We start from the raw sequence: 25041 nt of genomic DNA, 5'->3' as shown, positions 1-25041 counted from the left end.
AGACAGCACAGTATTTATCTCATTTTAATAGGTACCAAATGAAGTAGTACTTATACTAGTATATTTGGTACTTATTTAAACTGCACCAATTACCAAACTAATAAAGCTGAATAGTACCAAAATTAAGTATCATTGGCGAAATTGATACTTTTTTCTTTTCACCTAAAGGTATTAGTACCATCTTTCTATTAAATTTTCTATTTAGTGTATAGTTTAATTTTTAATTCAAAAGTACTTATTACGAAAATAAATTAATTGTCATTATGGTCAAAAATAGTATAACTATATCTTGTTTATCCTAAACGAACTAGTAACATTTCTCCATGGATGGTGCTTTTTGTACATAGCTTTTTTGTAATCGGAACATATTATCAAAATTAATTAAGCATTGTTATCGTCAATAATAATTTGGTTACTTTTACCCCTAATGAAAGAATTACTTTTTATGCATTAATTTTCTTATTTAGTACATACTTTACTTTTAATTCAATTCTAGTCTATTTTCAAATTTAATTAATCATTATTGGCATCGCTGAAGTAAGAATTTTTTTTTCATGCTTCCCCTTGAATAAGCACTTTTTCTGCGTCAGTTTTGCTTATTAGTATAAAGTTAATTTTTGTTTTGTTTCAAATACCGTAGATTTTAAATTATTTAGTATATCTAAACACGTTTTAAAAGTATTATTATATTAATTATATCAATAATTATATATACCACCTATTACCACCAGTTTATGTTACTTAACAAATTGAAATTCGTCGCAGTAAATTATTGATTTTAATAGGAAAAATAAGGAATTCTTTAAATCGTTGTATTATTTTAACAAAACAAAGAAGTAAGGAAATTCTACTTATTATTGGTATCCAAAAACTTTTTGGAGTCTGCATGCAAATTACTGTCCATATGCTAATATAGATAACGTTAATAAGGAAAAAAATATTTATATCCTCTTATGAAGCTTATATTCATGAGAGAATTAAGAATGTCGTCATCATTTTCATTTATGAGCCAATTGTTTTTATTTTATAAAATTAAAATATTAGATCAAATAGAAATAAACAGTTAACAATAGGATGTAATTAAGCTATTAAAATGCTTATAACATTTATATAAATTTTTAAAAAAATAATTTTGTTTAAATAATGATTTGAGGAACTTAATTTGCAAATTCTTATGATTTTTTACAGGAAAATATCTGCTGTTACCAATTTTTTTTTCTCTCGTGATATTAAATATATTTTTTTACCTAAAAAGAAACAGGGTGTTTCTTGTTTTTGGTCAGTTTAAAATAAAATGAGGTTTTAAGCCAAAATAATTCAAGATTCTTTTACATCAACTCCATTTTTTTCTCATAATTGTGCATGTCATATATAATCCAATCATGAATTTTTGCTTTTGATTTTGGTCAGAAAAAATTAAAAGTGGTTTTTAGAAAAATTACTTAAGATTCTTTTTCAAAAAATACTTTTTAAAATTAATTTTTACTACACTTTTTTTCACATTATGTGACATGCCATGCTTCTAACATAAAAAGGGTATCACATGATATTTTTCTCTTTAAATATCTTTGCAAAATAAAAAGTTGTTTTTAGCTAAAAAGCTTTAAAATGCTTTTATAGCACAACAATGAACTTTCTTGATCTAATTGTTTTTTTTTTTGTNTATATTCATGAGAGAATTAAGAATGTCGTCATCATTTTCATTTATGAGCCAATTGTTTTTATTTTATAAAATTAAAATATTAGATCAAATAGAAATAAACAGTTAACAATAGGATGTAATTAAGCTATTAAAATGCTTATAACATTTATATAAATTTTTAAAAAAATAATTTTGTTTAAATAATGATTTGAGGAACTTAATTTGCAAATTCTTATGATTTTTTACAGGAAAATATCTGCTGTTACCAACTTATTTTTTTTATCTCGTGGTATAAAATATATTTTTTTACCTAAAAAAAGCAGGGTGTTTCTTGTTTTTGGTCAATTTAAAATAAAATGAGGCTTTAAGCCAAAATAATTCAAGATTCTTTTACATCAACTCCATTTTTTTCTCATAATTGTGCATGTCATATATATTCCAATCATGAATTTTTGCTTTTGATTTTGGTCAGAAAAAAATTAAAAGTGGTTTTTAGCAAAATTACTTAAGATTTTTTTTCAAAAAATACTTTTCAAAATTAATTTTTACTACACTTTTTTTCACATTATGTGATATGCCATGCTTCTAACATAAAAAATGTATCAGATGATATTTTTCTCTTTAAATATTTTTACAAAATAAAAAGTTGTTTTTAGCTAAAAAGCTTTAAAATGTTTTTATAGCACAACAATGAACTTTCTTGATCTAATTGTTTTTTTTTTTTTTGTTATGTTATTTCTGATATTTTTCAAAACAAATCAAAATGCTGTTTTTTTTTAATCAGAAAAAAATGAAAAATGCTTTCTAACCTAATATTAAGTGTCATGTTTTTTTATGCCTTGTTGTCATGTTTTCTTTTTCGATCATTATAAGAATAAAAAATTAGTTTTTTTTTATCAAAAATCGTTTATCAAAAATTTATAACCCAAAAACAAAATTTCTTGACATGACAATTTCTTCACATAATGTAAATCTAAAATTATTATAATTGTGATTTTTTTTTCTTGTCTTTAACATTAAAAGTGGTTTGCTCTCAAAGTAACTTAATTTTTACTAACCCAAATCTTTTTTCTCATACTGTTTAACTTCATATTTTCTTACAAAAAACTAAAAGGGATGTATTTTGTTTCAGTCTTGAAAAGAGTTTTCTGCCAGAATTCTTTAAGATTTTTTTCTGGTACAAGATTTCAGTTTCTTTTTCTATGGTATAAAAACTCAGGCCTCTATTTTTCTTTTTCTCTTCAGGCCTCTATTTCTTTTTTTTTCTTTTCTTTTCAGGCTTCTATTTTCATAAAAAGACTTCAAAATATTTTTTGGTAGGTAAAAATGAAAAAGTGGATTTCAGCCTAAATATTTCAAAAAAAGTGTTTTTTTAATTGAAGTACCTCTCGATTGTTTAAATACCTCTCGAAAAAAAATCTCTATTTTTAATATCTTCAAAAATCTTATGCAAAATGATACGATACCAAATAGTTTTTATTTTTACCTGTAAAAAATTGTAAAGGCAGCTGGCACCTCCGCAGCTGTTTTGGGTGTAAAACTTTATGAAAAATATAGTTTTGTTGCCTTAAAACTATAACCCTTTGAAAATTGAAATTACGACAATGTGCAGAAAAAATACAGGGAGATAATATATAAAAATTTTAACATACTAATATAAATTTGAAAAATACTTTTAAACGAGCAGCATAAAACGCCATGAATACCATCTTGTAGGCCACAGGAATGTAACTACTAACTTGCCTTATTGAAAATATATTATTTCAAAGATGAAAAAATGCTTGTAGAATAAGTAATCCCAAGAAACTGAAGCAGGAATATCTGCATAGGAAATGCATAATTGCGCTTGTCAAATAAATGATTACGCTTGTAGAATAAATAATCCCAAGACACTGGAGCAGGAATATCTGTATAGAAAATGCATGATTGCGCTTGTCAAATAAACGATTACGCTTGTAGAATAAATAATCCCAAGGAAACTGAAGCAGGAATATACGAAATGTATAATGTAAAAAATTTTAATTGCATCAAAAATTTCAGAAATGGAAAAGTGGGTACGTTTCCTGGCTGCATGTAAACTCTCTTTACACACATAGTATCCCCAAGAGATTTTGAGAGCGCTGATTGGCTTTCTCGGCAACGCCATCTGTGACGTATGGGTATTTCATTCTGCCGTGCTTGTTATTTTCAGCATAGAGCGATTTCTATACTCCAGCTTTTGTGTACAAACTTGAAATGTGAGTTTTTTCAACAGAGAAACTGCCTTTTTCATTTAAAAATGAAGTAGAATATATTTCCTCAAATACCATTACCCTTAAAAGCAATGTTCTAAATTTAGACGATTGCAACAAGTGGGTAATAGAATTTGGGGAACTTACCAATACGAAATGGAATTCTAGAACTTTCAAACCTCATGGACAAAGATTTGTTTGTAGGTAAGTAACTATTTTGTTATTTGAAGAAAAATTTTGTATTTAATTTTTATCGGAGGATTGCTTTTTTCTTTAAATTTATGATTATTACATGCATGAATTCTTATGAAGCTAATATCCCTCTGATTTATGAATAACATTGAAATCGGAGTTTAATTGCCTTGCTTAATTCTTATACTCACTATAAAATGAAAACTGAATAATTTTCACTTGATATTTATTTAATTAAATTAATGTTCATCGAATTAAATTAATATTTTATTTATTTATTCTGGATTACTAAAATTAAATTATAAAATTTTAAATTTAAGATTAATTAGTGGCGCCATCTATTATTATAAATTAAAACTTAAAAATCTGCACTATGCCAACCTATTTATAACTTAATTTTAGTGTTTTTTTTTCTTTTTAATTTGTTAAATGTTTTATAAAACTGAAAAACTATTAATTGACATCTAAGAAGTCAAGCAATTGTCTTTTAAGATACTTAAATTATTGTCCATTAAATTAATATCATGAGTAATGAAAGAATAAATTCACAAAAAATTCCATCTTTTAATTCTAGTACATATCTATTGGATTGTAAATATTTTTTTTTATTTAGTTGCAGGAAATTATTTGTTTGTCACCACTGTGCGTTTGTGAAAATTCAGAAGGAGAAATGTAAAAGAAGTTTTTAAAAAAATTCTGATTGTCAAGCCAGAATATCTGTAAAAGTGAAGTAGAACAGAAAATCAACAAGGAAATCAGATTATTGTACTTTATTAACTTGTTATATGGTACTCGCTAGAAAATGAATTTTATTAATTATAAATATTCTACAATTTTTTTGCTGAATTATAATTACATTTTTTTTAACATTTTAGAATATTTTCCTCTTAGATATGATAAAATCTTTTTCAAATAATCAAACATTATTTTAAAAATTTATTAATTTACATTTTAAAATCTCATATAATAAATTCAAATTTAACTGAGTGGTTCTGCAATCATACTAATACATTTAAGTAAGAGATTTTAATTTCTAAGTGCATAATGCTATTCAATTTGAATATTAATCAATTCTTATATATTTATATTACATAAAAGCTACCTAATAAAGCTTTAATTTATGTTTAATAATAATTATTATTATACTAATTTGATGTTTTAACAGAACATGATTGTTTACCTTGCATTTACCTAAAATTCATAACATTAATATTAAAAAATATTTTACTGAAACGTACAAAAAATATTTGAAACAAATAAAGAAAAATATTAGAATAAAATTTAAAGCAAATTAGATTTAAATAAATGTGTTATTATTAAAATACAATTAATGACGCTATTTGATTTTTTGAACAAAACTTCAACATTTGTCTTAAAATTAGTATGAGAAATATACTGGAACTGATTTATGATTGATTTACATTTTGGGAACAAACTACGGAGAAATGTTATTGGGGAGGACCTACAAAAAGACGTAACAGAAGGCAATGACGAGAAAGCCAATCAGCGCTCTCAAAATCTCTTGGGGATACTATGTGTGTAAAGAGAGTTTACATGCTTCCTGGCTAGGCACCCATTTTCAAGACTCAGAGATCATCATTCACGTTTGGTTGAGTTTTAAACATGGGTGCTTGAGATCGACGCATGTCGATTTCGCCATCTTTTTAATTTTGTAGTTTTTTTATGTTATTGAAATACCGCTTATGACACTTTTACTCCCAAAAAAAAAATTCATGACCCGCTAGCTCTTAAACATTTCGAATAATTTTTTGACCTCTGGCTTTAATTACATCGTTTATTTAATACACAAAGCAATCTTTTTTAAATAATATTTTAGGTAAGAGTTTAAAATTTTATGAGTCTTTATTTTTCAGTCATAATATAACTGTGATTGTTAATTTGAATGAGATGCCGACTACAACATATTCTTATAGACCGAAATTGGAGGTAAATATTTTTATTGTCTACTCTAATATTTTATTGATATATATATATTTATAATATGCACTCCTTATGTAGCATTTGTGTGTGACGTAGTAATAAATGATGCATAATAAGTACACTTTATTCTGTTGTTACGTTAATCGAACCTACTGTATTCCATTTAACAAATGTACTCATGATCCAAACAATGTAAATTAAACATTTTTAGGGTACTGGGTACACTGACAAAAATTTCGGATCGATTTGCGATAAAAAGCTCTGATAGTCAGGGTGACGGTACTTTTTACTGTAAAATGTAAAATCATTCTCGTCAATTTTTAAAAAAAAATATCTATTCTGTGCTAATTCTCGAAATTACATTTTTAGGACAGCTTTTTCTATAATTTAAAGCACCTTAGAATTTCTTAAAAACAACCATGAAACAATATCAAGATAAAGTTTTTTATTGATTTCATCTATTTGTTTATTTATTTAGAAATAAAGTACCAAAACTAACTGTTAAGGAATATATAACTATAAAGGAATATAAGCAGAATTGCTATTTTTATTAATATTATTATCAATGCTAAGGAAGAGTCGAAGATAATTTTGCTGAAAAGCAACTTCTATAGTTAAATAAAAATTAGAATTAATTCATTAGAAATAAAAAGGAAGTCTTTTTTTTATACGAAAATTATTTAGACAAATTCTAGTTAAAATTCGGTTCACAAGAGTATTACTCGAACTCATTTTATGACGATTTTTTAAATTACAACATCATTTTTTAATAAAGGAACTGTGTTGAGGCTATATCTGAATGAACTAAATATGCAAAAACAATTGAAATAATTGCAAAATCGAACTATGAAGCTTATTAAAGAGCAAAACGCTATAGTTAATAAGAAATAGCAAATAAAAAACTGTAAAAATCTAAAACTTTGTCAAACAACGCGATAAATGAGGCTGAAAAATTATGTTATTGAGAACGGAGAAAATAAATAGTTTTATAATGCTATTCCAGTTTTCAACTTATAATTTCACTTTCAATCTGTTCATATTTATATGATGCTCAAGAAAATAAATAATTTTAGGAGATTTAATTTAAATATTCATGTGAAACCAAAAACACATCATAAATGTAATCAATATATATATATATTGATTACATTTATGATGTGTTTTTGGTTTCACATGAATATTTAAATTAAATCTCCTAAAATTATTTATTTTCTTGAGCATCATATAAATATGAACAGATTGAAAGTGAAATTATAAGTTGAAAACTGGAATAGCATTATAAAACTATTTATTTTCTCCGTTCTCAATAACATAATTTTTCAGCCTCATTTATCGCGTTGTTTGACAAAGTTTTAGATTTTTACAGTTTTTTATTTGCTATTTCTTATTAACTATAGCGTTTTGCTCTTTAATAAGCTTCATAGTTCGATTTTGCAATTATTTCAATTGTTTTTGCATATTTAGTTCATTCAGATATAGCCTCAACACAGTTCCTTTATTAAAAAATGATGTTGTAATTTAAAAAATCGTCATAAAATGAGTTCGAGTAATACTCTTGTGAACCGANACTTTTTGAAAAAAGAAGATATATATATATATATCCGAACTGTTCGATTGATTTTGCTCAAATTTTGTATTGTTTTATTAAATTTTGTACTAAGTTTAATTTCATACTAAAATAAACTTAAATTTCGTATAAAACTTGCACTATTTAAAATTATGTGTAATGAAATATGAAATATACTAAAATGGTATAGAAGGAAATTTTACCATTTATTTCAAAATATAAATTCTAGTGTCTTAAAATTATGAGTATTTCTTTTTTTCGATTAACATTGTGTTTAAAAAAACTATAAAATTCCAATGATCAAAGCCAATTTGGTCATTTGGTGTAGAAAAAAATTTCTGCCAAAAGATTAACACATAAGTTTAAGACTAGTTCTACCTAAAAGACGCAACAAATAAAAAATATATATTTATATGTATTTTTTAGAGTGTGGAGTTATGGAGTAACATAGGAGGCTACATAGGAATATGGCTTGGAATATCTTTAATCGCTTTGTGCGATTTTTTCGATACAATAATTGGTATCCCTTTTCATCTTTATCAGAAGCTTCATGTCAGAGCTTAAACATTTGTAATGCGAATTTTCAAGCGCTAAAGTTTCTTCGTATAAATAATTGCAAACTTAAATATCTATCCTGTATGGAAATATGTGTTAAATTAATGCTTGAATAGCTTTTGTGACGGTAAATAAAATTTGGTTCAGACTTTAGAATGCGTTTTGTTTTCTTGTTGTTCAATTTTCTGTTTCCTTCCTTGGAAAAAAGGTATTTGGTACTTTCAAAATGATACTTTCAAATTTGCGCATTTTTTTCGTACTGTGTTACCACCTTTAATGGATATTTCCAGAATTCTGGTGATTAAAAATGGCATATTCAGTGCTCAAAATAAAAATCGGACCATTCTGAACGATTTTAGATCTAATGATCGGATCTTCACATTCTAGGACTTTGAAGGGATGACTTCAAATATTCTAATTAATTTGTGCAGACGACATTGTAAGTTACGAAATCAATCAATCGAAAATACAAAAACGTACTTTCTCTGTGGCGTAACCACTATAAATGTTAAATACCAATTCCTTAGTATATAACACATGTTAACCTAAGGTACCTTTTGATAGATGAAGGTTGACCTAGTCGATAAATAGATTCCCCTCAAATAGTATGTCAACCTTCATCTATCAAAAGATGTTACCTCGAGATAGAATCGAGTTAACATGTCTTACATGCTAGGGAATTGGTATCTAACATTTACAGTGGTAGTGACACGCCACGCCACATCTCTAAATGAACCCTACCCCCCCCCCCAATTATGAGGGGCAGCCATAAAATGAGAAACATGGTCCCCATAGTTATGTCAGAAGAGCAGTCCAAAGTTTGGACCCCTAAATGTTCCATGTCCACTAGCATCATAGCGACGTCAGAAAATCGGTAAAATCTAACGTTATCTTTCGCAACTCCTAATATTGGAAAAATGCAAGAGGTCGCTGTTTGCTCTGCATTATATATTAGATACTATGCAAACTTATGGTATCTAGGGTTCGCCGTAAAATTGTTTTGCATCAGTTTTGATGCTATAAAATATTAGATTTTGTATTTTCTGATATTATCTTGTGCTGTTTTTTATTTTTGGAGAATAATTCGTAGAACAGTATTTAGTAGAATAATTCGGGGATAAAATTTTACTTAATTTTCTGGACTGCTGTGATGCTCTAAATTATAGAACAATTGTTTTATAACGTCATTCCATGCATTACTTACTTAGCAATACAGAAGTATTAAATAAAATTATTTTAGCGAAATCTGCTATCATCCATTTTCCTCCCCCATACTCCAAAGTATATCTTATGTTCAGCTGAATTTTTTTTTAATATTTCAAATATTTTTAGGAAATAATACTGTATCATAACTTGTATTGATATTTTTTTTCCTTTCTTCATACAATGGGTTTTCTGACAAATTTTAAATCATTAATAATTTTTAAGTCTTTAATTTTAAAATGTAGTCTTAAATTTTTTTTGAAATGAGATTATTTTTTAAAAATATCAATTGAATTTGTTAGTTTGTAAAACATATTTTATGAAATACGTAACGTAAGCCATTTTACAGTTATCATTCATTATTCATATTCTGAAATTTTAAATGGAGAAAACCCCATTACATAATTGCAAGGTTGAATTTATTTTTGAATTGAGTTAAAAATTTACCCTTTCTTTCTTTTAAAATATAAGTAAGTTATTTATTTCCAAAAGTATTAAAATTAAACTATATCTCTAATTTTTAAATTGTTATTTTTTGTAATAATTATATAATAATTGGTAATAATTATCAAGAAATTTAAAAATATTCAAATTACTTGCATAAATTTTCCACTTCTTTCTTCACTGAAACTAAGTGGAAAATACTTACGTTACTTTATCCTAGAATACCACACCTAGAATCCTAGAATAATTAAAACTTATCCTAGAAAACTCCACTTATCCTAGAATACTTAGAATCTGAAATTTTACTTACTAAACACTTGAAACAAAACCCAAAGGCACCTGTAGAAATATTTTCAGGGAGTGAAACAAAAAAAGCCTTTATGAATTTTAATAAAAAAAATTTGACAAAAATGTTTTGTAATGTAAAAATAACTTTGCATTGGTACATCAGAAATTTTTAACAATTCAATAATTAGTTAAAGGCACTATGTACTTTTATTTACTTAAAATTTAACTAACATTTAAATCTCGAAACCAAAAAAAGTAGCAAATATTTTATTTTATCAGAATTAAATTTGCTCAAACATTTAATTGCATACAAGAATAGTACAAAACAGCATAACTTATTTTTTAGTATAAGTTGCCTTTTGTATTAATGATCCAAATTTGACTACCATTAGTTATTTTTTGAAAACCTTGCTATCACAAACTTATTTTAAAAAATCAATCAATTCCATTGTTTGTATTTCACTGATAAGAGATTATGCATTACGAACATAGTAAAAACAAACATATAGGTAAACGTCTTGAATGGGACTTTTTGAAAAAAGAATATGCAATCGCATATGTTTTAACAAGGGATATACATGACCTTTCAGATGAAAGTCTAAGCAATATTCCTTTTTAAATTGATTAGGAATTTTTTTCCTAATGTAAATGTTATTCAGCTTCAAGTCAAAGAAATTTTAACGATCATAATTATTTTACAATTATATTATTTTTAAGCTTGATAAAAATAAAAATGCATAAACTTTATTGTCTCAAATTTCAAATGAATAATCATGTGAAAATTTCCAAAATTAAGATAATAAGTTGATAAAAAAAAATCCTAACAAGTTTGAGATATTCTTTGAAATCAGCGTTAAAAGAAAATTGCTTCTGATATCATACTGAAAGATAAAAAATAACCAAATTTTAAATAAATTCAACTATTTTTATGAAACTTAACTATCAACTAAAAAGATATTCTAACGTCATATTTTGTAAAATTTTATCAATTCAAATATTATACCTGACAAATCAAATTTTTTTTAAATGTTGAAGTTTTATTACAAAGTTGTAGAAGATATAACACTCTACAATAATTAAGAGAAAAATCCATAAGAAGCATAACTATTTCACAGCATATAATAATTTTATTTTAAATCAAAACACTCTGTAAAATAAATTTCATCCAACTGTAAATGCAATACATTACCATCATTGTTTAAAATTAACGTCGATAACCTTTTGGCAAAACACAAATTAAAAATTCATAATTATTATTAAATAAAATATATTTTTCTCATGACTTTAAAACTGTTTGATACAGTTTGAGCTTATTCCTCCGATTGTAAACCTTTATTTACTTGAAAATATATTTCCAAGCAGTCCTTAAATACTTTAAAAGAAAATTCAACAGCAGTTAATAATGTATGTACCACACAAAACAGGGATGAACGTCACAGGTTTCCATCTTTCTTCAAACTTCAACATGACAACATCATTCTTCTACATGAGGATTTTCCCACACAGCGTATTTAAAGTGGTCCTTGTTGAATATCCACACTGGTTGCTTCATTCGCAATAAGGATCGAACTTAGATCTCCCAGCTTTCCCTCAGAGCTTGCAATTTCCATTTGTAGTATCCAACAGATCTTCTCAAAATTGTATCGGCTCCCAGATGAGGTTTCATTTGAAGAGACATTTGAAAACCAACAGTTTCTTCCTAGTAAGATTTTCTTAAAGATGAAGAGCTATACTGAAATTGAAAAAGAAAATAAATTTGATTTTACAATGAAAAAAACCAAATTTAAATCCATTAAATGTAGAATATTCATATGAAACTTGAATTATTTAATTTAAAAATGATTTTAAAAATTTGTAATATCCCTTGCAATGAAATTCAATGGATAAATTTCGGTATCGAGACCTGTGCAAAAAATCTCATCAGTGCCACACAAAAAATAACACGGTGGGAAGGATATAGACTAAAAGAGTTTAGCTCATAAACACTCCTAAGCAAACTATCACATATTATTTTAAAGGAAAATTCAAATTGTAAAACCCCTTAACCCCTTTTATTGAACCTGAAAATAACTACTCGCTATGTGGCAAGTCAACAAAAAAGTGCCGAAAAGTATTAAACAATTGCTTATTTTAAAAATCGTTCAATGCAAAAGTACGTCATTGTAAATAGATAGTACACTGCAAAAAAATTCGAGCTATGTTGCGCCCAAACATAGGTATTCATTTGCTGGCTACATAAATTGGTGCTCAGTTTTACTATATATTTGTGCTTTCACCAGCTCCAAACATCGAGTGAAGGTTGCACCAAAAATTGGTATTTTGAAAGAGCCTAAGAGCAGCGAAAGGTTGCACCAAAAATCAGTGTTTTGAAGATAACTAAAAACGAGGAAGGTTGCACCATTATTAGGTATTTTTAAAGTGCTAAAAAGAAGGGTAAGGTTGGACCAATATTAAGTATTTTTAAGGAGCCAAAAAGCAGAGAAAGTTGGCATCATTTTTAAATATTTAAAAAAAAGAGAAGATAATTTAAATCAAATTTATATAAATCAAATTAATATATGCCACAAATCTTTGGTAGATGGCCTGAGACAGATTGTACCAGATGTTTAAGCAACGTTCACGCAAATCCGAGATATTGCGACTTAGTAGTCTTTGAACTCTGAACTGCCGTTCCATGACATCCCAAATGTGTTCCATCGGATTGAGATCTGGAGAGTTAGGCGGCCAGGACATTAACTGAAATTCAGCATCATGTTCCTGGAACCACAACACAATTTGAGCATTGTGACTTGGGGCGTTGCCCTGCTGGAAAATTCCACTTCCAGCTGGTAAAACAAAGGCCATGTAAGGGTGCAACTGGTCCGTAATGATGTTCAGATACCCTGTAGCATTGATGGTCTGCTCTACCACAACCACGGGTCCCAGAGACGCCCAAGAGAACGTCCCCCAAAAGCATAATACCACAACCACCGGCCTGTGTATGACCTACTGTACATTGAGCGAGCAACTGTTCGCCTGGAAGACGGCGTATCCTGGCACGGTCATCGGCGTGATGAATGACAAACCGTGATTCATCTGACCAGGTCTTATGGACCAGTCGCGATGTTCCCGGGCAATGCGCAAGCGTAGTTGGCGATGACACTTGGTCAGTAAACCCACACGAGTGAGACTTTTGCTACGTTGCTCCATATCCAACAGTGTCCCCTGAACAATGTGCTCTGATACTATTCTACTTGACTCTGTATTGTATTGCGCTGTCAGCTGAGGTTTTGCTCCGGTTTTACTTCACCAAGCGAGACAATCCCTGACGACCTTTTTCTTTTATAGCGTGCGGACGTCCAACACCATGTCGTCTGCTGCTGGTTTCACCATCATTCATCCACATTGCATAAGAGCTAGCAACTGTAGATCGCAAACAACCCACGAGTCGTGCCTTCGAGTCATTACAATTTGCCCTCAACCAAAGTCGCTTAGATCCGCAGCGTTTCCCATCACACACAGAAGTAAGTGAAAGAATGATTCTTCAAACTCTCCAGCAACAGTTAAATACCACTTCCACCAAATCACGAGTCTTCCACGTCATCCAGGAGAGTTCATTGCAAAATGTAGGGATGATCATAATATATATATACTAGAGGGCTGCGCCCCCTGCTCGCTAGCGCTCGCCAACCCCCGAAAATTGCAACGCAATCTTATATGGTTTGCTTCGCAAAGCAAGCTAACTTCGCTCGCAACTAACTTAGGTACATTGCAAATGCACAAAATTCTAAGAATTCAAAACAATCATTTAAATCCATATAACAATTTTTTTTTAAAAAATTACTTCTTTTTAGTAAATACTAAGTCATTAAAATAAATTTGAATTCAAATAAAATACATGTAATTCGTCGAACCTATTAGAAATCTGCTATAGTATGAAATCTTAAGATAAAATTTCTAAAACTGATATCTCTTTAAAAAGGTTAAAAATTTGGCTATAATTAAGTCTATTAAAAATTGAAATAAGTGAATTGCAATGGAAAAACCTGCATAAACAAACCATTATGTTTTTGAAAAATAATAGTCATGAACGATTCACAACTTTGTTAAAAACATAAGTATAAGTTCTAGAACTTTGACATACAAAAGAAAAACTTGCAGAAACTTCAAAAGCGTAACAGCACGACTGAGACTCATTTTTCAATGAATGACTAATAGCAATAATAAAACAAATAAATTCGTGATATAAATCAAAAATCGCAAATAAATTCGTAATATATAAATTCGTGGAAAAAAGGGCTTTCGACAAAATACTAAAATAGAGATCTATCGACAAAGACTACTCACTTCTGCTTAGCTTAACAGTATGAGATTGCCGCAGCTGAATTGAACAACCTGATAGGGTGAATTTCGGAAGAGATGACATTTGCTGAGAATGCTCTCTCCGATTAATTCTGTTTCCGTTTTTAAAACCGCTACATGTTGAGCCACCTCAGCTAGATTTGGCATGCGACATTTTTAGCGGCAATCATTGATCGATTTTCTAGCGTTGCCGTTCGGGGAGTTGTAATGAGGTTTTTTTTGTCGTCGCCGTGTAAGATATATATATATATATATATATATATATACTAATTACATCGGTGTATGGAAATAATAAATTTGAAATAGATTAAGAAATGTAAAAATAATAACATAACTTGGAAATATTAAAAAAAAATATACAGATCCAAATCGATATTCAAACATAATTGAATCATTTTCGATCACTATGATGTTTGTATACATAGACATAAAGCAATGATTTTTATGCAAANAAATAATAAATTAAGTAATGTAAAAATAATAACATAACTTGGAAATATTAACAAAAAATATACAGATCCAGGTCGATATTCAAACATAATTGAATCATTTTCGATCACTATGATGTTTGTATACATAGACATAAAGCAATGATTTTTATGCAAAATCTTAAAATTTAAATATATCATTCATTTCATACAAATCACAGTAGTCATTAAAAAAATATAAAATTCAAAAGATGCGAAACTTTGAAATATGATAGTATGTTTTTGAGACTAAGAGAGCGCATTTAATTCAAACTTATTTTTAATTTGCAGTAATTTAAAATAAAAATTACGTTAGCATGTGCCTCAATGTTTACAGTTTTGAAATTTGGGGTCATCTGAAAGAAATTTTCAATATTTTAATAAGATACTAAATTCCTTAATGTACTCTGCATCATCTGAATTAAAATTTACAATGTTACCAAATTACTTTTTTACAAACATAATTTATTACTTGATGAAAAGATTAAAATTTCACTCTGTTTGAAAAAAAATTACTGTCATATTTTTTACAAGTTAGTAAGTGGTGGTGAGTACTTGAGAAAAAGCATTACTTTTATTACATATTCATTATTATATTCCTTATTTAATATTCATTATTATAGATTTTTTGGTGCTATTACTTTAACTACATCAAAATTTTCAGTTGATTGTAAAAAAATCAACAAGATTCAAAAGGATTGCACACAAATAAAACTTTGGAGCATTTTCACAAAATAATAATTGTTTTCCCAAACACAGGTTCTTCATTCTCAAACCTTGAATCTAGACACATTCCATGTTTGTAAACTGTTCCTGAAACTAATACTTTTGAAGTTTGAAAAAACTGTTTACTACCTTCTGTAATTCTGGTAATTTTGGCAGAATAAATATTTTAATTAATAGACTTTGCACTGGTTTTAACAATATTTCTTGATAAGCCTCTTTTTTGATTTAAAGAATTGACGTTGTTGGTGCCTTTGTGCTAATGAAAGAAGAATAAAAATAATGTATTTTTTAATCTAATGAAATGCATTGGAATTGGAATAATTTCACAGAAGAGACAAAATTTGGATCCTTACGTTTTTAAAACATAGAAAGATCAATCAAAACAAGTCATACTTTAATTACTATTTTTAAAATACAATTTTAAAAAACATTGAGAAACTGTCCTTCTTATGTAGAAAAATATTTAAACATTTCGACATCTGAAATATTTTTCAGAGACCAACTATTTATAGTGGGGGGGGGATATTTTTATCTTAAGACTCCTTTCACCCACAAAAATCCTCCTCCTTTTAAAATATTATATTTTTTTCTTGTTGTTGCTAAAATGCGCCAAAGCACTTAAGTAGAATTTCTCCTCATGAGAAATTTTAAATTCAATTTCATGCATTGTTGATTGCAAATGGGTATTAGAAATAAAACATAATTTTAATGGAGATATTAAAAGTTACAAAACCCGTTTAGTAGCTAAAGCTTTGAAGGTCGAAGGAATAGAATATACAGAATTGTTTTAGCCCGTAATTCGTTATTTCACATTAAGTGTTTTGTTGGCTTATACAGCTATTGTGAAATTGATCAAGTATATGCTGCTAAGGCATTTGTTCAAGGATAACTAAATGAGGAGATATAAATGAAAATTCCAGATGGGTTCAATGAATATTACGAACAAAATTTAAACGGGAAAGTTCTCAAACTTACTAAAGCTCACGATGGCTTAAAGCAAAGTGGCAGGTTTTGTTATCTCACATTAAAAGAAGACTTAATTGAAATGGGATTTAGTCAAAGCTCTTTTGATAGTTGTGGGTATATTAAACTAAATGAAAGTAAAAGTTGTAGCTATCTATGTAGATGACTTATTAATTTTTAGCAACTCAGTAAAGCTTAAAAATTTAGTGAAGAAGCAAATTATTGAAAGATATGAAATGAAAAATTTAGGTGAAAAAAGCTATTGTTCAGGGATTAAAATAGAGCGTAACAGATCAAAGAGATCCATTAACCTAAATGAAGCCCAATACATTGAGAAAATGCTTGAAAAATATAACATGCATGAGTCAAATCCAGTCGCAGCACCACTTGATCCCAATCAAGTCTTGACAAAAGACGATAATTTAAAGGAACGTAAGTGTGATGTTCCTTTCTAAGCAGCAGTTTGTACCCTGATTTATGCAGCTCCAGCAACCCGACCAGACACTATCAACCCTATAAGTCCCTTGCAACGCCAGTAACTGTCGCACAAAGAGATGTCCTTAAATGCTGGACAACAGCGAAGGTGGACTGCATTAAATCTCTCTTTGTGTGTGTAGGTGCGTGTCATCGTATATTTTATACTAAACTGCTCAAATTAAAACAAGTCATAAGATCCAGTTTATTATTCACAAAAAAATCCTTCGAAAAAGTCCCTTACATTTTTGAACAAGCAAATTAGCTGTGATAACAAAAATATAAAAAAATTACACGTTTCTTATTGTCTAATCAAAGGCAGCAAGCATACAGTTTATATATATATTTAAGAAAAACAATAAGTTTCATTTATTGCGCTTAAGCTGCAAGTAAACAGAACTCATTAGATAAGTTCAAGNCCAATGGGAAAACGTAAAATCAGGTTAAAAAATAATAGACTCCTATGAGATGAATTATGAGAAAAAATCTGTTATCTTCTTTTTTTGTTTGTATATACGATTTAAACAATATTCCTCTCAATACTTACTTTTGTTTACAAATTTTCTTTTTTGTTTACATTCGCAAATATTGTTTCAGAGTTTTCCTACTTTGAAACTCCTGATCAGTTGTGGGAATATCCTTCGATAATTTTTATTCATCTTCATCACTATCATCAGGAACAGTCATTAAATCAAATATTGAAGGAATTAAAAAGTAATAGGATGTTACAGTCAATATTCCCATTAGATACCCAGAAACCTGCTACATTTAAATTATATGTAATGCATTTTAGTCAACGCTGTCCAATGCCTGCTGAAATCAAATTAGAGAATATTTAATTTTTGATTTAGAAGCATCTTGCAGATCTCCGAAATAAACGAAGAGAGAGAGAGAGAGGGAGAGAAAGGAAGAAAAAGGAAATTATTTTCTAACCAGTTGTTTAGTGTAACGTTCTTTAAATGATTGGATTATTCCAAGCTTCAAAGACTGAAGTTAGCTGGAAAACATTTCACAATTTTAGCTTCCATATTTCCTTTAATCCCCCTCCTTATTCTTTGTCTATTTTACCACCCTTCTGATTTTGACTCAAGGGGAAAATCTCCTCTCACAGACAAGAGAACAATATAATAAAATAGGAAGAGTGTCAGTACAGCTTCAAACAGCTAATAAACAAATCTTACTTTTTTAAAAAGAAAAGAAAAACTCCAGAAAAAGTTTCAACAAGCTTTGTTGGGAAAATTTTTATCTGTTAGAAAAAGATCTAAAGCGGGATTTTCTTAAAAAGGGTAACGTAAAATATGTGACATTATCGGTATAGGTAATATTCACGGTCCAGTAGAAAGTGACTTAGGAAGGAATATAACATATGAACTGGACAATGTAAAACTAGGGTTCCACTGTATGTGTGTGAATATATATATATATATATATATGGAAATCTCCGGATACTCCCTGACTGGTTTAAGCTTTGGTATATATGAAAATGATAATAAAATGATTGTTATTTCTTTTTAGTCATGCGTAATAAGAATTAAAACTTACTGAGGTAAAAGAAATAAATAGCTGATGCATTATTGACGCTTTGGCAATGCCTTGGTGTGGTGATGTCGAAAATTGGCAACGAATTTCGGATATATAAGTACCAGCTTCAGATATGATTATAACAAATATACTAAAAGCAATTATAGTCTACTTTTCGCTTTTAATAAAATATTCTTTTCAATTCCTATCTTTACTTTAAAGATTATGCATTATGCGAACAATTTCAGATCATTTTGTATTGAAAAATTGATTGTTGTAACTCACGCAAGTCATTTATAATGTTTGTTGTTGATATAAAAAAGTTTCGTATGCTATTATATCATTTTTTTAATGCAATTAAATGTTTTCAAAGGTAAGTAAAATTATAGAATTCATTGAATAAGAGAGCAATTATTAAGAAGTGATTAAGGTAAAAATTTCGATATCGTATAACAAGCGTAACAGGCACACATTTTATGTGACCATAATGGTTGTAACAAGTAGCAACATGTTATTATTTAGCAAAAATACACTTCAATTAAAGTTCCCATTTTTTACAGAAGAATTCTCTCAAATATTTTGAAAAAAATTATATTGAAAAAATCATATGTCTGGTTATTTTTATTTAGATAATATCAAAAACGATCATCAGAAAGTTTTCGTGCATTGTGAATAAAATGTTCAATTCAATAAACTCTTGTTTGCTTGTTTTTTTATTCTTTTTTTAACAAAATACAATAAGTAGGTTGAATTTCATGAAGAAAAAATCACGTTTAATATTTTACTTTCATTATACTTTCGACAGTTTCTGTATATTTCAAAGGCATTCTTCCCGGCATTTCATAAAGATATTTCTCTTCTCTGCTCTCATTTGTTATGAATTCAAAATTTCTGAGAAGGTAAAACAATTTATACTATGTTCATTAATTTTTTTTTCCAGAACTAGATTTTAATAAGAATAACAAATTTTAATAAGAATGAGAACAAGTAAAAGGTCCAAAGGGCAAGCTTGTAATTAATGTTAATTTCTAACACTAGACAATTTTGCTAGTATTCAAACATAATATAACTACTTTGCTCCACTGAATGATAGAAAAGCATAAATATTGCTCAAAATAAGAATTTTGTGTGCAATTTTATTTTAATTTTTATCATAACAACACTTTTCAACTACAGAACAGTGTTTAATCATGATACAAATTTTAATTTTTATTTTGTATGGCCTAGATTAAATACTAACGTTTTAGGAGAAATGCATTATATGTTTGTCCATGAAAATAAATTTTTTTGATAACGAAATAAATTTTACTAAACATTTCATTTTTTTTTATTATAAGAAGATTTAGTCCGCCATAAAACTTTGGCGACAGAACGTTACTTCGTCAATAACAAATATTTTAAATTTTAAGTTAAAAATTTATTAGTCAATTCAGATTAATTCGATGGATGAAATTTTTTTTTCGCCACGAGATTTATGTTTCTTTATTTTCAAGTAGATAACAATATAAAAGTGGCGGAAGATTACATTAATCAAAATTATTTTCTAATTACAGTATTGAAAGCAATTAATTATCTAATTTTAGGTTACTTAAGTTTCATTTTTAGTTAACACTAAGTCCATTTCAGAAATTCAATGATACCTACATCGTTATGATCATGAATTATGTTGAACTCCTTGAAACAAATTGATTTTTGATAGAATTTTTTATCTATAACAAAGTAATCAGGCGTAAGATTTTTTTCTCATTAGCATTTTTAAACAAATCATGCGCAATGATTTTATTGATATTTCTGATAAGATTATGAAACGTTTTCAAATGAAAGTTAAAGATTAAATAAAAAACAATCAAGTATTGATGTAAAATGATTCAAAAGTTAAAATTAAGTATTTTTAATTTCTTATTGAGAGCCAGTCATTCGAAAGTTTCATTTGAACGTGTTAATTTAAATTTTTAACAATAATTGATCGCATATTAAAAAAAATCAGTTTCCTAGTTCCTCTTTTGTTCTTAATAACGTGATTCTTTACAAAAGATATTCAAACCTTATACCGAAATTCAATGGTGAAACAAAGATAGAAATATTGAGAATGAGTAATTAAATATTTTTCCTTCAGCTAACTCCAAAAACATCTGCAAAAAATTTTCTTATTCTCTTTTTATGAATTCTGCATTTTTTTTCTTTTGCATCTGGACTGAGATAATTTGCCTTTGAAGGCAAGAAAAACACTTTTCTTACTTTTTTTTGGTTATACTATCCATAGTATTTATGCACAGCATCTTTTTACACGTTAAATGCCTATGACGTTAGGTAATTAATTTAATTTTTTATAGATTCATTCAATTTAGAACTCAAGAAGAGATATAAAAAGATAAGACAAATTAAGTTTTTCTTTCCGTATTTGATTACAATCAACATAATTTTATGTTCTAAAAGATTTGAAGGGATACAGTGTGGTTTTCAAGCAGTTTTATTCTTGGTAATTTTGCTTATATTCTAGTAAAGTATCTGCTGCGTTGCAAAATGATTGCAAAAATACAATAAACGAAAAAAGGTTTTGTATTTTGACTTTATAAAAATTTTTATATTCATGTATGTTTCAAATTTTTCAATTGAGACAACTACTAAAGATTTATTTAAATTTATTAAAAAAAATCATAAAGAAACTTATAAACTCTCGAAAATTTAAAAATAGTTTTCGTTTGCACAGTACTATAGATTGAGTTAATAATTTATCTTGTTTATCATGGTACTTAAATAGTAGAAATACTAGTTGCGACGTTTTAATAGTAAGGTAGCAAAAGCATGTTGCAACTACTCTATTATATTGCACCTGTTTAGATATAGAAGAAGATATTCCATGGTTTCATAATTGGATTTTGAAACTGTGTATTTTCAATTTACAAAATAAAATATTTCAAAGAGAAAAAAATAGATAATATCTTTGGATTCTCGATACTTTGGAGACCTATAGTACGATTCTTGTTCATAAAACTCAGTTTGGTGAGAAGGAATATAATTCAGTAGTTCTCGTTTAGCAAATCGCAAGCGAAAATTAGCCAAAAATGAGGACCTCCACGAACGATTTTTTATTTTTTAATTTCTTTAAACACATAAAAATGAAATTAGATAAAAATAAACATTAAAAAATTATTGAAATTCCATGCATTTGACTGCAGAAGACCTATAATTCAAGAAAATTTAAGTTAATTAGAATTTCATTTGTAAAAACACATAATAGCTTAATGGAAAATTAGAGCAAGTGGAACCATCATTTAAAACAATTAAGCTTAAATCAGCACCATTCGAAAGCTTCTATACTATCTTAAACAATGGCAATGCGAAACTGATTGACAGAGAATTGAGCAAGAAAATGAGCAAGAGCAAAGAAAGTGAGCAAGAGCAAAGAAAGTGAGCAAGAGCATGTTGTTAACCAGGAATACAATGTAAAATGGTCCTTGCAAGAGTAAAGTTTGAATTTTACTTCAGTAGTGAGACTGAGATCGCTGGTTAGGCGTAGGCAGTTTTCCTGACTTCGTCACAAAATTTTAACAGACGCAAGATTTAGTCACCAGAAACTAAACAAGACAAATTTGAAGGTGCAAGCTTTTTGGATGAAATTTAAGCGTATCCTCAATGGTAAAGAAATGGATATTAAAGACAAATTTCATTATCTTTATCAAGCAACTGTACTTGAAAGAGCTGGAAATAGTTCAGGAAGTTTCCAACCACATCAGAAAATTATGATAAAATAATTAAAATATCATTACTATCCTTTATATGGCAACTGATAAGAGCAAAAATAGGGTAAGGTAGACTCTTTTAAACTGTGTTAAGAATTTGGCACACACATTTTTTGTATAAATAAACTGTGTGGCGTAACTACCACTATGATTATTAAAAATCAATTCACTTGTATATAAGACATGATAACACGATTCAATCTTGGGGTACCATTTGATGGATGAAGGTAGTCGAATGCTATTTCCCGCTTTGGTGACCCGGACGTGATATGAACTCTCCTACTTCGAAAGTAGCACCCACTTCGATGAACGGATACCAGTAGTTGTAAAAGACCGGAAGAGCTGTGTTAAGTTCACTGGGTTTTTAGAGTTTGTCGTGAGAGCTGTATTAAGTTCGCGGTTGCGTGTGCGGTCTCTTCTGTGTTGCTATTAGAAGTCTAGTTTGTGCATGATTCCGTTATGTGTAAATGAGTCTGAGAAGCAACAGTTACAAAAGGATGATTACGCAGCCACAGATAGCAAGTCAACTATTCAAAGCGGGAGAGAACAGGTTACCAATGTAAGGAAAAGAGCTTTTGGCTCCTTTGGAAAAGAGCCTTTATCTATAAAATGAAGCCTACTATAGTTCAATAAACGTACCCCATTTTTGATCAAGTCCACGTGATTGAATCCAGTTAGCATGTTTTTAATACTAATGAAATGATGTTTAATAATTTTAGTAATAGTTACGAAATAATTTAATTTTAGTAATAGTTATGAAAGTAATAAATAACTAATGCTCTGCATTTTCGTTATCTGCTAGCAAGTAAAATTAATCAGAATGTTTAATCAATCATTTGGGCTAATCTTTCAGTATTAATATACAAGTAATAATATACTTAATAATCAATTATCTTGAACATTATGTTTAAAATATTAAAATAACTTTTTATGACACTGAATTTTGAACTATTTAAATTTCTTTTCATAAAATGTACGAAAAGTTATGTAAAATTCTTCTTGAGATATCTCACTGAACTATTTATTACTATTAAATGCTTCGTGTAATTTCAATTAACTGATTATGAGTTGATTATCAATTAATTATCCAATTAAATTTTTGATTGATAATCGATAAATTATTCAATTAAGTAAATAAATTGTAATTACTGGTATTTTCAATTTATATTCTTCAGCTTTCTGCGAAAGCAGAGTAGAAGAGATGAAGTGTCGTTTCAGCAATACTCATCAAAATTACTCCAAGATTCAATGATCTCGAGCATTCCGAAGATTGTGTCTGCAAACAACATTCAACTGAAAGTATTGCGCACTTTGTTTTTCGTTGTTTGCGTCATTGGATTTGTTCTCCAGACTTGGGAATTTATGCAACTGTATTGGAAATATGAAACTGTTGTCAGTGTTACAGTCACAAACAATGAGGAAGTTGAGCTACCTTCATTCACCATATGTAATTATTATGGGTAAGGCAACCATTTAATTCACTTTTATTATTACTGAAACAAAAAAGAATTATCTTAATATAAAATATTATGGCGCATTGTATTTGGTGAACAAAGAACATTTTGAAATCAAATTAATTAATATCACCAAACAAGAAATAACCACGATAACCAGGAGTACTATATAATCCTGTTCCTTAGGAATTAGTGTTCGTCAAACGCCTGAAATGGGAAACCATCCAAATTATCAACCATTGTTGTTAATTAGTTCATGTGATGCCATAATTGGCAATACATATTTCCTAGATTTTAAAATTTCTTAATCATCCTTAATCGAATTTCAATTAAATTAAACTAATTATTTTATTTTTATTACATCACTAGGGGACTAAGCCCCCTGTTCGCTACCGCTCACCAACCCCGATGACTGCTTCGCAATAATTGTTTTTTTCTTAGCAGAAAACAGTTTTTCAACTGAAATTCTAATGTTAAAATTATTCACTTAACATATATGTACCTACTAAAAGAAATTCTGTTTACTTATGCGCTTGCGCCTCATCTTCCCACGTCCAAATACTACTATCTATAAGTATTATAAACATTTAGATCTTTTGGTGAACAGAAATGATTTTTCTAATTATCATTTAAAAAAAAACATTTATATTCTTATAACATTACATTGTTCAATTAAATTTGAGGAGTTCACAACCATAATTTAAAATTTTCGCTAATAATAGCAGTGCTGAAAAATAACTTTAAATTGGGGATACATAAATATGTAAACGAAAACAATACATTTGCGACTTTTGTTCATTTTATGCTGATGACAGCCTAAACAATATGGAAATGAATGGGGAAAACTGGATCCTACTACATGATTTTCCAGCCAATAAAAATGCGCCGACAACAATGGGAAACGATGTCAGACCATTATGATTTTATGTTATACCAGGAGGCTTCGCCCCCAGCTCGCTGGCGCTCGCCAACCCCCGAAACTGCTTTCGCAGTTCATTTCGGATTGCTTCATCTGATGCTCGCTTTGCTCGCTCATTGGATACGTTCTTAACGTCTAGCTTTTGTATACTTTTTTGAACACTGAAGTTCCGAAAACTTTTCACTGTAGAAAATTCTAAGCCTGTGCTCTTCAATATTAATATGAAATTGCAAACAGTTCGCATATTTTTCTTAATCACACTATTCTAAATTTCAGTTGTTGAGAAAAGTAACTGTTGTAAGTTTTGTTTTAAAGTCTTTCCCACCAGAGGGCTAAAACCATGTGTTGTAAAACAATATGAAATAGTACT

At 28.4% G+C, this 25041-nt stretch overlaps 2 protein-coding genes and 1 long non-coding RNA gene across 4 annotated transcripts in view; all 3 read left to right on the top strand.

The window, feature by feature from the left end:
• LOC107436596 (uncharacterized) overlaps nucleotides 1-8281 on the top strand; it is a 100176-nt gene extending 91895 nt beyond the window's left edge. For both annotated transcript variants that reach the window (XM_071184100.1, XM_071184101.1), the window contains 2 exons: nucleotides 5940-6012; nucleotides 8000-8281. In XM_071184100.1, the coding sequence (XP_071040201.1) occupies nucleotides 5940-6012; nucleotides 8000-8137 (211 nt within the window). In that variant the 3' untranslated portion in view covers nucleotides 8138-8281. The remainder of the gene's footprint in view (nucleotides 1-5939; nucleotides 6013-7999) is intronic.
• On the top strand, nucleotides 3298-4902 carry LOC122271295 (uncharacterized). Its single transcript, XR_006226302.2, has 2 exons — nucleotides 3298-4077; nucleotides 4679-4902. It is a non-coding gene; the product is annotated as an uncharacterized lncRNA (long non-coding RNA).
• Nucleotides 8282-13409: 5128 nt separating the features above from the next.
• The window catches only part of LOC107436604 (uncharacterized), a 70636-nt gene continuing 59004 nt past the window's right edge, over nucleotides 13410-25041 (top strand). The window contains exons 1-4 of the mRNA XM_043052114.2: nucleotides 13410-13566; nucleotides 16831-16992; nucleotides 21813-21966; nucleotides 23474-23758. Coding sequence (XP_042908048.2) covers nucleotides 13410-13566; nucleotides 16831-16992; nucleotides 21813-21966; nucleotides 23474-23758 — 758 coding nt within the window. The remainder of the gene's footprint in view (nucleotides 13567-16830; nucleotides 16993-21812; nucleotides 21967-23473; nucleotides 23759-25041) is intronic.

This window comes from Parasteatoda tepidariorum, chromosome 8 (assembly GCF_043381705.1).
Source record: "Parasteatoda tepidariorum isolate YZ-2023 chromosome 8, CAS_Ptep_4.0, whole genome shotgun sequence".
Lineage (NCBI taxonomy): Eukaryota > Metazoa > Arthropoda > Arachnida > Araneae > Theridiidae > Parasteatoda > Parasteatoda tepidariorum.
Note: the sequence above shows the minus strand (reverse complement) of the source record. Positions and strands in the feature narration are given on the sequence as shown.